The sequence below is a fragment of the Geotrypetes seraphini genome, chromosome 1 (genome assembly GCF_902459505.1).
Source record: "Geotrypetes seraphini chromosome 1, aGeoSer1.1, whole genome shotgun sequence".
Lineage (NCBI taxonomy): Eukaryota > Metazoa > Chordata > Amphibia > Gymnophiona > Dermophiidae > Geotrypetes > Geotrypetes seraphini.
In genome coordinates this window covers 167,416,183-167,428,558 of record NC_047084.1, presented here as the reverse complement: position 1 = coordinate 167,428,558, position 12,376 = coordinate 167,416,183, and the positions used below count along the sequence as shown (strand labels likewise).

At 40.5% G+C, this 12,376-nt stretch overlaps 1 protein-coding gene across 1 annotated transcript in view; it reads right to left on the bottom strand.

The window, feature by feature from the left end:
- The window catches only part of GRIA2 (glutamate ionotropic receptor AMPA type subunit 2), a 140,595-nt gene extending 129,132 nt beyond the window's left edge, over window positions 1–11,463 (bottom strand). Inside the window, 2 exon segments of the mRNA XM_033958667.1 lie at window positions 3,304–3,543; window positions 11,382–11,463. Of these exon segments, the coding sequence (XP_033814558.1) occupies window positions 3,304–3,543; window positions 11,382–11,463 (322 nt within the window).
- Window positions 11,464–12,376: the final 913 nt, after the last annotated feature.

Genomic DNA, 12,376 nt, shown 5'->3' with positions numbered 1-12,376 from the left:
AATCCTGCGTGTGCTAAGACAACTATCACAGCTTAGTAAAAGGAGCCCTTAGTCGACCTGTAAGTATAACCAAAAGTTTAACGAGACTGCCTAGACAGAACTTCTATGTTGTAACTTGGGTGATGTAAAAACAGGTCTAAGTGCCCAGAATGTATCTAAAATGACCAAATAATCACTACAGACACAAAGTACAGACTCACACACACTGCCCCAGTGATCACTGAACCCCCCACCCCATAACACTATAAAAATCGGAATAAAAATGCACATACCTGCCTCCAGAACATCAGCACCTGGCATAGGAAAGCCTAGTAGAGCAGCACAAAGGTGGCTTAAGTTGTCTGGGGCTATTGGGGCTGTAGGCAGGTGGGTCGAGTAGGTTTTGGGGGTGTTAGGGGGGGTTCACCGTGACCTATAAGGGAGTTCTGGTGAGATGTTTATGTGGCACCCTTTTTGTGAAGTTCGCAGCAGTGCCCTGTAAGGTGCCCCACTACTGTGTTGCCATGTCTGGGTGTCCAGTCTATCACTTTGCTGGCCCGTCCCACATCCACATGGTCTTGTTCTAGGCGTTTTTGACATGGAAAAATTTTTGGACGAGAATGAGGTATAAAGTTAGATGACTTAGCAGTCTAGACGATCAAACGGCTGGACGTATAATTAGAAGATTCTTGGAAAAAAAAATATTTGGACGTATTTTTCAAGAATAGACTTTAGACACTGCTGACATTGGGTGACTAGTGACTTAGGCCCAAAACGGACTTAGACGTATTTTTTGAGTACCATATACTGTATACTCGAATATGTCAATCCAAATATAAGTTGAACATAAACATAAGAACATAAGCATTGCCTCTGCCGGGTCAGACCAGGGGTCCATCATGCCCGGCAGTCCGCTCCCGCAGCAGCCCTCCAGGTCCATGACCTGAAAGTTTTCCCTACCTAACCTAAAATGTCCATACCCTATTCGCTCAAAGTCCTGTAAGGTAAACCTCTATCTGTACCCTGTTATTCCCTTCGCTTCCAGGAAGTCATCCAGTCCCTTTTTGAACCCCAGAATTGTACTCTGTCTTATCACCTTTCCGGGAAGCGCGTTCCAGGTGTTCACCACCCGTTGAGTGAAGAAGAACTTCCTTGCATTCGTTATGAATCTGTCTCCTCTCAGTTTTCTGAATGACCTCTTGTTTTAGTTGTCCCTGCTATTCTAAAGAATCTGTCCCTCTCCACCTTCTCTATGCCTTTCATGATTTTATAAGTCTCTATCATGTCCCCTCTCAGTCTCCGCTTTTCCAGGGTAAAGAGCCCCAGCCTGTCTAACCGTTTGGCATATGAAAGGTTCTCCATATGAGAGTTGAAGATTCCTGGTGAACTGTGTCCTCATGTGTCCCATCTGGAACCACTTCGATACCATTGACACAGGAATCTTTGGGTGAAGGAGGAGGAATCCTCTCTAAGGGACTGAGCGATGCTCCGAATCAGTACGTAAATCCCTGACTGGGGTAGACATTTCATTGGATTGTAATATATGACGGTCCATGGGTTCAGACACTACTGGTGTGGAACTCTTAGGTTTAACTTTCCGTTTCACCATAACCAAATAAGGGGAAAGAAAAGTAAGAAAATGCTTCAATTTGAAACCACACATATAGTACCTGCAAGAGCGCGGCTCCAAGGGGCTCCTAAGGGGCCAGATGTGCCCCTTAGTGCATGCCCCTTTGGCCATGCCCTGCGGCCACGCCACAGTGTCTTTTGTAGAAATCAGAGGCCCCAGCTGACGTCACTCTCTGTCCTCGATAGTGCCTGTTGGAAACCGGTACCAATCGAGGGCGTAGGAAGCAATCCAAAAGTTCTGCAGACACTACTCCTCACGGGAGCAACGGTCCCTCACCAACACCTGGGAAGGTAGGCAGCCCTCCCTGTCTCTCTTTAACTGTACCTTTCTCCTCTACCGCCAACTCCAGACTTTGTGCCTTCCATCTCCATCTTGAGACCCCCTTTTTCCCCCCCAAAAGGAGGAAAAATTGTTGACTCGAATATAAGTCGGGCGGCATAATATTCAAGTGCCCTGCCCTGTCAGGCTCTGCACCCAGCCCCCTCCCTGCCAAGTATGCACCCAGCCCCCTTCCCTACTTTACTTCCCTGTCAGGCACTGCACCCAGCCCCCTCCCTTCCTTCCCTCCCTCCCCTGTCAGACTCAGCATCCAGCACCAGCACCACTCCTTTCCTACCACTCCCCAACCCCCCGGTCAGGCTCTACACCCAGCACCCTAACTTCCCTCCCTCTCTCCCTCCCTCCCCTGTCAGGCTCTGCACCCAGCACTCTTCTTTCCCTCCCTCCCTCCCTCCTCTGTCAGGCTCTGCACACAGCATGCTTCCTTCTTCCCCCGTCAGACTCTGTACTCTCCCTCCAAGGCTCTGCACCCTGCTCCCCGCCTCCCTGCCCTAGCCTCATACCTCATCTGCCAATCCCTGGTCCATTCAGCATGGTTTAACTGGATAGAAGTCTCTCCTTTTAAATATTGGGTCCTATATTCCTGTCACCAATGGTAATTCAATAGCAAACAAGCACAGAAAAATAGCAAAGGGAGAGGTGTCCAATGTCCAATGGCAGATAGGTACTGCACCTCCACCTACCTGTGCCTTACTGCTACGATGGACCCTGCCGATCCCCGGTGGAAGTGCAGCAGACAGGAGCAAACTTTCCAAGTTCCTGCCCCGCTGCTAACCAGCTGCCATGAGATCGAGTTTCTTCGGCCGCTGAGCAGCACAAGCAGGAGCACAATTTGGCGCTACTGAGTGGCTTCCTTACTAGCTCCCGTGAATTCTCATGAGAATTTGCAGAAGCCAGTAAGGAACTTGGAAAATTAGCTCATGCCTGCTGCATCTCCACTGGGGATCAGCAGATGAGGTATGAAGCTAGAGCAGGGAGGGGGAAGGGGGCAGAGCCTGGCGGTGGTAGCGGAGTACTATAATTCTGGGAAGGGGCATTGGCTCAAATATAAACTGGGACCCCCATTTTTGGGCCAATTTTTTGGCCCCAAAATCCCGGTTTATATTCGAGTATAAGGTATGCCCCTCTATGTATTTTTTTTTTTTTAAGAACACTTTTTTTCTTTTTCTTTCCTTTTCTATATGAATGGAGTTCTTTTCAAAATGGTTATGAATTATATTGTAAACCACTTTGATCATTTTTGGGGGATGTTATATGGCATATAAAGTTTTTTAATAAACATAGCACAATAGTAGCAAACCACAGTCTAAGAAAGAGCTGAAACACATTAGTAGTGGCCAATGTATGCAGCTTACCTCTGTCACTGTCGTACAGATATGCAAATTTATCCCACTGATGGTACTCAATCAGACTCAGAAGAGCTCCCTTCAGGTCTGGTCTCATCTGGATAATAAATGGGTGTGTTCCATCTGTTGGGAAGCTGGGCGTTATAAAGGAGACATGAAGAGTTCCGCAAAATGATGTGATGGTATTTACAGACTTCTTGTCATAAAACCCAAAAATAGCAAAGACTCCTCTTGAAAACTGGGAGCAGACTGCAATGAAAAAGGAAAGGGAAAATGTCACAAAAACTGAATTTAAAAAAAATAAATAAATAAACAGACACATCTCCAAATAAAACATTAGTATCATTCTCCTTATATAAGCATTCTAGAACTACAGCGGGACACGTCTTCACAAAATTGCATTTCATATGTAAAATTGTTTTTTGATTAAACGCTTTATCGAATCTGCAAAGCGTTGTACAAAGCATTAAATAAAATAACATTTCAACAAACATAAATTACAATATAACATACTTTTGAAAAAAAACTTTAAGACGAACTACTACACATACTAGGTTAATTAAGGACGAACGAACAAAAGACACATGAAGGAAAAAGGGAAGAAATACAATAGCTATAGTAAATGAGAGAAACATTAAGGGTAAGCACAAAAGGGCAGGAATTAATAGAAAAAAGGAAGACTAAAATAACTTTAATTAAAATCAACTTAAAAAAAAAAAAAAAAAGAATGATAAAACTTTAGTTAAAAGCATCTTTAAAAAGGAAACATTTTAAGTTGCTTTTAAATGTTTTTAAAGTATTTTCCGTTTTTAGATACAGTGGAAGAGCGTTCCAAATCGTAGGAGCTGTTACGGAGAAAATGGAGGTTCGAAGTGTGCCAATTATTTTTAAGGAAGGAATAACTAGATTAGACTGGCACAACATATCTGAGAAAATGCCAAATGCCAGGTGATTTACACTATTTCTTACACACAGTGCACTTTTCTGAAGTCACTTAGCGACAGTACACTTTGAAGCAATAAACAAGTTCCCTTCGTGCAAACATTGATTTCAATTTGGCATTGCTAAGCTTCTACATCAGTGTTTCTCAATTCGGTCCTGGAGTACCCCCTTGCCAGTCAGGTTTTCAGGATATCGGCAATAAATACACATAAACTTGATTTGTATGCACTGCTCTACATAAGCCCACTGGGACAGAAAGGGAAAATGCTTGAATAAATTATTGTAAACCATTCTGAGCTCCCTTGGGAGAACGGTATAGAAAATTGAATAAATAAATAAATAACAATGCAAATTTATGAGAACGACATAAGAACATAAGAATAGCCTTACTGGGTCAGATCAATGGTCCATCAAGCCCAGTAGCCCGTTCTCATGGTGGCCAATCCACGTCACTAGTACCTGGCCAAAACCCAAGGGGTAGCAATATTCCATGCTACCAATCCAGGGTAAGCAGTGGCTTCCCCCATATCTTTCTCAATAACAGACTATGGACTTTTCCTCCAGGAACTTGTCCAAACCTTTCTTAAAACCAGTTATGCTATCCACTCTTACCAAATCCTCTGGCAATGCGTTCCAGAGCTTAACTATTCTCCGAGTGAAAAAAAAATTTCCTCCTATTGGTTTTAAAAGTAGCTCATGAATTCCATAAATAATGAAAACCAAGTGCATAAAAGGGCTTTGCAAGCCCATTTCAACAGGATAAATAACTATACTTCTAGATGTGTAAGTAGTTCATTCATGTGTATTTTCTTGAGGTCATCAACATAAGTAGCTCATTCACATGGTACTAACAGATTTAAAAGATCCACGTGGCCTAAATGAGATGCCTTTTGTCCTTTTTGAAAGGGGACGGGGCTTCAATTCCCTGATCGCAGGCCCAGACCAAGTTTTAGACCCTGAGCTTAAATCAATGTTCTTCAATGCAAGGTTTAGGGGCCAATGGAGACCTTAGGGGCCTTGGAAACCCCTGATTTGGCTCCCATCTACTTGCTGGGTTTTGGTTTGTTGTTTTTTGTTGTTTTTTTTTGGGGGGGGGGGTTCTTCTACTCTCTGCTTGTCTACCAAAGTTCAAAAACAGAAAGAGGGAAGTGACTGGGTGGGTGGGGGGGAGAAGAATATGCTTGAAGGACAAGGTATTTCTCAATAGTCAAAAAGAATGCATTTAGAAATGATCACCTTCTTGAGGATACCTCCAATGAAAGGTATGAAAGCAGGATGGTGGGGATGGATGTCATTGGCACACACTGGTCAGCAGTATCATGGCACCCTATAGGAAAATATTCATATATGATGGCTCTTCTTCAGCCCATTTAGATGCAAAGTGGCCTTTACTTAAAAATTAGTGAACACCACTAGCTTTAATAAACAAAATTGAGTCCCTAGCCCCTTCCTTACGGGGACACAATGTTCCTGGTAATAAGAACATAAGAATAGCCTTACTGGTCCATCAAGTCCAGTAGCCTGTTCTCACGGTGGCCAATACAGGTCGCTAGTACCTGGCCAAAACATAAGGAGTAGCAACATTCAATGCTACCGATCCAGGGCAATCAGTGGTTTCCCCCATGTATTTCTCAAGATGGTGCTAGTTGATTTAGCATGCGCTAAACACTGACGCGTCCATAGAATCTAATGGACGCGTTAGCATTTAGTGCGCGCTATATCGGCTAGAGTGCCTTAGTAAAAGGACCCCTAACTATTTTTTTTCTGTAGCTCTCAAATATCTACAAATCCAAAATGTGACCCTGCAAAGGGTTTGAGTTTGAGACCGCTGCCTTAGCAGAATTAGGACTGTTATTTATGCATTCTTATTTGGTCATTTAGCTATTTGAATGGTGGCCCTGAATATTAGCACAGAAAATAGAGCCCTTAGGACAATATAGTTGCCAATTTTGTCCAATGTACAATTCAATAGATAGTTGGCTAACTGTTTAAATCCCTCGGGGAGAATGTTTGGCCTTGAAGAAATGGAAATATAACAAAAATGCTTTTGATAAATGGACATCAGTATGGGCTCTCGGAATATAAACGAGGGATTATGAGCCCGGGCATTAACTCATAGGTGACCAGCACCAGACATAAGTCTAAATGAGAACTGCCCCTTACATCATTTAGTCCTGATAAGTGTAAACAATCCAATTCAAATCTTATTTCAATCAAGACCAAACAATCACACCGGGGGAAACAAAATAAATAAGATGAAAAGTGAAAAAATAAAACAATAAAAAATGAAAAAAACAAGTATATAAATGTAATGAATAAACAAACTCCCAAGAAGCTACGGAATCCAAATCAATAAACATTGAAGTGTAAAGCGCAAAAGTGCTCAAAACAAGTTCATACTAAGATTGACGTAACATAGAAACATAGAAATAGACGGCAGATAAGGGCCACGGTCCATCTAGTCTGCCCTCCCCAATGACCCTCCCTACCTGACTCTGCGAATAGATCCCACCCCTTAAAATCTGGCACGCTGCTGGCCTCAATGACCTGAAGTGGAAGACTGTTCCAGCGATCAACCACCCTTTCAGTGAAGAAGAACTTCCTAGTGTCACTGTGCACTAGGAAGTTCTTCTTCACTGCATCCCCCTAGAGTTTCATGATGTCACATTAATTATCACTAAAGTGCATAAAGTGTTAGAAAAGTTCATGAAAAAAGTTAAAATTCATAAAAAGTTCATAAGGAAGTGAATAATAATAATAATAATTTATTTCTTATATACCGCTATACCGTGAAGTTCGAAGCAGTTTACAATAAAGATACATTTGACAGTACATGGGATAGAAATGGTTTACAATAAAGATACGTTTAGTCAGTACATGGGATGCAAGTGGTTTACATTAAAGATTCATTTTGTCAGTACATGGGATACAAGTGGGTTACAGTAAAGATATATTTTGTCAGTACATGGGATGCAAGTGGGTTACAATACATGTGGTTTACTATCAAGGTGCATTTTGTCAGTGTATGGGATACAGTTGGGTTACCATAAAGATACATTTAGTCAGTACATGGGATGCAAGTGGTTTACATTAAAGATTCATTTTGTCAGTACATGGGATACAAGTGGGTTACAGTAAAGATATATTTTGTCAGTACATGGGATGCAAGTGGGTTACAATACAAGTGGTTTACTATCAAGGTGCATTTTATCAGTGTATGGGATACAGGTGGGTTACAATAAAGATACATTTAGTCAGTACATGGGTTACAATAAAGATACATTATGTTAGTACATGAGATTCAAGGTGGAAAGTATAATTAGTTTCGGGCCTTGGAATTAGGGGGCGAGGTGGAAGGGTCATGGCGAGGAAGAGTTGGGTATGGGAATTTAGAATTTGTTAAACAGTCGAGTTTTCAGGGATTTTCTAAAGTCTGCGTATGTAGTGGCCTCAAGTATGGGCTTTCCAAGCCATGTGTTCAGCCTAGCTGCCTGGAATGATAGCATTCTATCTAGAAACTTTTTGTATTGGTAAGATTTCAAGGAGGGGTAAATAAATAGGTTTGTTCTGCGAGTGCTCTTGTTGGACTCGTTGGAGGAGAACTGGGAGATTAGGTAAGCTGGAAGAATCCCAAAGACAGCTTTGTAGCAAAAACAAGCAAACTTGAAGAGGACTCTGGATTCTGCGGGTAACCATTGGAGTTTCTGATAATAAGGGGAAATGTGTTCCCATTTTTTTAAACTGTGGATTAGTCGGATCGCAGTGTTCTGAATTAATCTCAGCTTGTTGAGGTTCTTTTTATAAGCTCCTAGGTATATGATGTTACAGTAATCTAGGGTGCTTAAGATGGATGATTGTACTAGTAAACGCAAGGACTTTTCATCAAAGAATTTTTTAATAGTGCGAAGTTTCCAGAGGACCGAAATGCATTTTTTAAACAGTAGGTTTGTGTGGTTTTCCAGGGTTAGGTGTTAAAAGTTTAATAGCATTCTCCACTAAAGTTACAGCTCTAGCTATCTGGAAAAGATGTGATACAATTACCCCCCATTCGTCCATGGACCGTTCTTTCCCCAGATCTTTTTCCCATGCTTTCATGTATGATGTTTTAATTGCTTTATCTTCATTTATAATTTTATATAACCAAGAAATACACCTTTTTGCTACTGGTTCCCCTAATCCTTTTTCAAATTCAGATTTCTTTAAAATTCCATTATTCTTTGCCTTGTATATCGATATATAATTTTGTATCTGTAAATAAGGGAAAAGATTGGTATTGGTATTGCCCCTGTCACACACAATTTTATTCTAAGTAGGCGATTACGACACTTGACCAACTAGTGATCCACATCCATTCTAAACCAAGATACATTTGGTTTCTAGTCAAGACACTTCATGCATCCTTCAATACTCTGTCTACACGTTAACAATTTCTATGCTCCTTAAACATAAACCAGGATAATATGATTCTGATGACTAAGACCCAAACATTTCTCACCTACGGGTTTCCTCCCAAAACCATATCCTCGTCTGTTGGCTGGAGGAGCTCCTTTTCTGTCTGTCTCTATGTAAATAGTTAAGCTTTTTTTTTTTCTGTTCACTAGCAGCCCAATTAACTGGCCCCAGAGACTTAATTGCCTTCACCTATGAGATGAGCCCCTTTGCTGCTCATCTCTCTGTAAACTCACTTTTTTCTTTTTTTTTTTTACCAGAGCTTTCTGACTGCTCTGGAACTCTCTCTAAATTCAGCCAGTGTGTGTGTGAGATTGGGGTGGAAGGGAGGGAACTATGTCACACTGCTCACTGTGGTTACAGTAGAGAATATACTAACTTTAGCTATCTTTGTTTTGTCTGAATGATTGTATTGTCATTTTTGCTAACTCTGTCTTTGCTTTCTCTATCTGTATAGCAAGATATTTCTAAAATTCTTTATGCCACTGTAAAATTCTCCCTTCTATGTGCCATTCATCTTCTTTCTGCTATCATCGTCACAGTGGGTAGTTTATGCCCATACAGTCAGTACTACTGATTTTGTTCACCTGTATACATTTCCATTACTCTGATTAGTTATATTATATCTTAAACTCTGTAAAGCATGTGATAACGCTATTGTAAATGCATTTCTTAATCAATATATTCTGCAAACTAATAGCAAAGCCATAAAATTAGGACTGTAAAATATTGCTGTGGCTCACTGACTTTTACTGCTTCATTTGATGAAATGTTTTAGATATGATTCTTTAGTGCTCAGCAAAAAGCCTTTACAGCTGCATGACCCGGGAGTTTCGAGACATTTTCTCAAAGGTACACGATGGAAGAAAACCAACAGATCTGGCCTATATCTGTCATAAAACCATACAGACTACTCCCTTGTGTAGGAAAATGTACTGATTATTTCATTTCTGCAGAACCTCATCTATTTAGACCAACGGCAATGATGAATAGTCCAGCCAGCAGGCTACTATCTCTCTCTTCTGGATCCTTCTGTTCATTTATACCCTGAATATGACAAGGTGGTGAGTTTTGTAAGGCTGAGAAGAGAATTCAGGTTTTCTTGCGTTATGAAAAATAACTAAACACACACACCATATTGAATCCTTAAAAGCATCCATTTGCAGTATATCTTTCACTTTAATGGTACAGGCCTCCATTAATACAAATATTTCATGGAATAATCTATTCTAAAAGTTGATTAGCAGGTTCTAAATCAGATGTATGGTAGGGTGCATGTGAACTCCTAGTGACTGTAGCTTGTCTTCTATCTTTCTTGCAACCTGATTCAGATTTCTTACCAAAAGAATTATAGAATTACTGCCTGTCAGAGACATCTTGGCAGTAATCTCTGTGTCTCTAATAAAGTATTGTGTGTGAACATTTGACTTCTATCAGGGTCAACGCTGTCAGAGAAGGATTTCTTGACTGAGAAACTGAGGAATTACAAATACCCATCCTAGGTTCTTCGTCTTTGGTCCCAGATCCTTCACCACTGCACCTTAATGCAAAGGGACTAGGGTTTTGGTTCCAAATCCCTGACCAATTGCTTTCCATCAACACAAGGTGATACAATCTATCTTTTAACCTTCTGGCTTTAACAGTTGTGACGAACTAAGGATGGTACTAAGTAGACTTGCACGGTCTGTGTCAATGTATATGGCAATTCGGTTTGGGATGGGCTGGAGAGAGCTTCAATGAAAATTTTAATAATTTGGAATATGAGCATAGTGTTAGGTGGACTTTTGCGGTTTGTGTCCCACAAAGGACAAGATGGTTTGGATAGGCTGGAGTGGGCTTCAATGTTAACTCCAGTAGTTAGAACCTCAGGAAAGTGTCGGGTGTTCTTATACAGTCTATGTCCCAGAAATACCAATGAAAGACAATAGAGTGTGACTGTTGGGCAAACTGGATGGACTGTTCAGGTCTTTATCTGCTGCCATTTACTATCTTACTGTGTTACAGTGAATGGATTTGGTAAGAGGAGATAAGTTGAACTCTGAGGGCTCAGAAAGACAAAGGCAGTATGGATGTGTGAGTGTTTAAACAAGTTCTATGGTAATATTCGCACATGTACATTGGACAAATACTACCACAAACAATCGGTTTAATTATTAAAACTACACACAAAGCTATAAGTTTTGAGAAAAGCCCCATTTTGCAAGGGAGACCAAGAGAATAATTGAAATGTGTCCAGATGCACTCAGTTCCACCTGTATTTTACAAAAGATTTTGCCAAATGCAGAGCCTCTTGTAAAATATGTATAAGGACATGCAGTAGAGGCAACAGATTTTTTTTTTTTTTAATGTATAAAAAAAATAAAAAATAGCATACTAAGCATAGAAATAGAGAAAAATGAAAGCAGATAAAGACCATATGGCTAACCATGCCATCTACAATCTTGTCTCCTCCTTTAGAGATCCTATGTACGTCTCCCAAGATTGCTTTTGAATGCAGATACAGTCTTTGTCTCCATCACCTCCACTAGGAGGCCATTCCATGAATTCAGCCCCCCCCCCTCCATATTACTCCTGAATTTGTCCCCTTTCATTTTCATCCTTTGCCAAAACTTCCTTTCAATTGAAAGAGATTCAGCTCCTCTGCATTTATGCCATATATGTATTTAAACATCTCTATCATATATCCCCCCACTTACACCTTTCTTCCAAAGTATACAAGTACATATTGAGATATTTAATTTTGTCCCCATATGTGTTATGATGAACACCACTGATCATTTTAGTATCTACCCTCACTTATCTTTGTTGACGTTTCATTTGGTGGGTTTCTTTCATTGGCTTCCTATTGCTTAACAATTCAAAGTTTTTCTCTGAAATGAAACGTGTTGGTTGGAGAGGTTGACTAGATGGGACACGTTTCATTTCAGAGAAAAACTGAATTGTTAAGCAATAGGAAACCAATGAAAGAAATTCACCAAATGAGACGCCAACAAAGATAAGTGAAGGTTTAATTTGTGGAAATACAAAAGTAAGCGGGTTTTGAAACACTTTGAAACATTGTTATTTTGGAAGTAAAAGGGACTGTGGAAGTGCAGTGATGATCCCTTTGGCAACCTTTGCTTTGTCAAGTTAAAATGAGTACTGGGGTTGGTGATCTGAGCACTTTACTTTATAAATAAAAAAAAATTGTTCTTATATTAGGCTTAGTAGGGTTTAATGTTTGGCAGCCTTGTGAATATCTTAGGAGTGTAAATCATCACACAGGCAGCAAACTTTTTAGGCTTCCTTATATTGAGGAGGTACCTTAAGCTTATCACATATGATCACATCCAAGTCCTACTCCTATATCATACACAAAAGTCTTTCATCCCCATACTATACTGCTCCCTCAAGTTTTTGCAACCCAAATGCATGACCCTGCATTTTTTTTAGCATTAAATCTTAGCTGCTAAATTCTAGACCATTCTTCAATCATTGCTTGGTTTTTCCTCATGTTATCCATACACCAGGGGTATCTATTGAAGATCTATTGAAGATTTTTGGATCATCGGCAAATAGACAAACCTTACCAAACATCCCATCAGCAATATCGCTTGCAAATTAATGTTAAAAAGAACTGCTCCAAAAACCAAACCTTTCAGCACACCATTGGTAACACCCTTTTCTTCAGAGTGATCTCCATTTACCACTA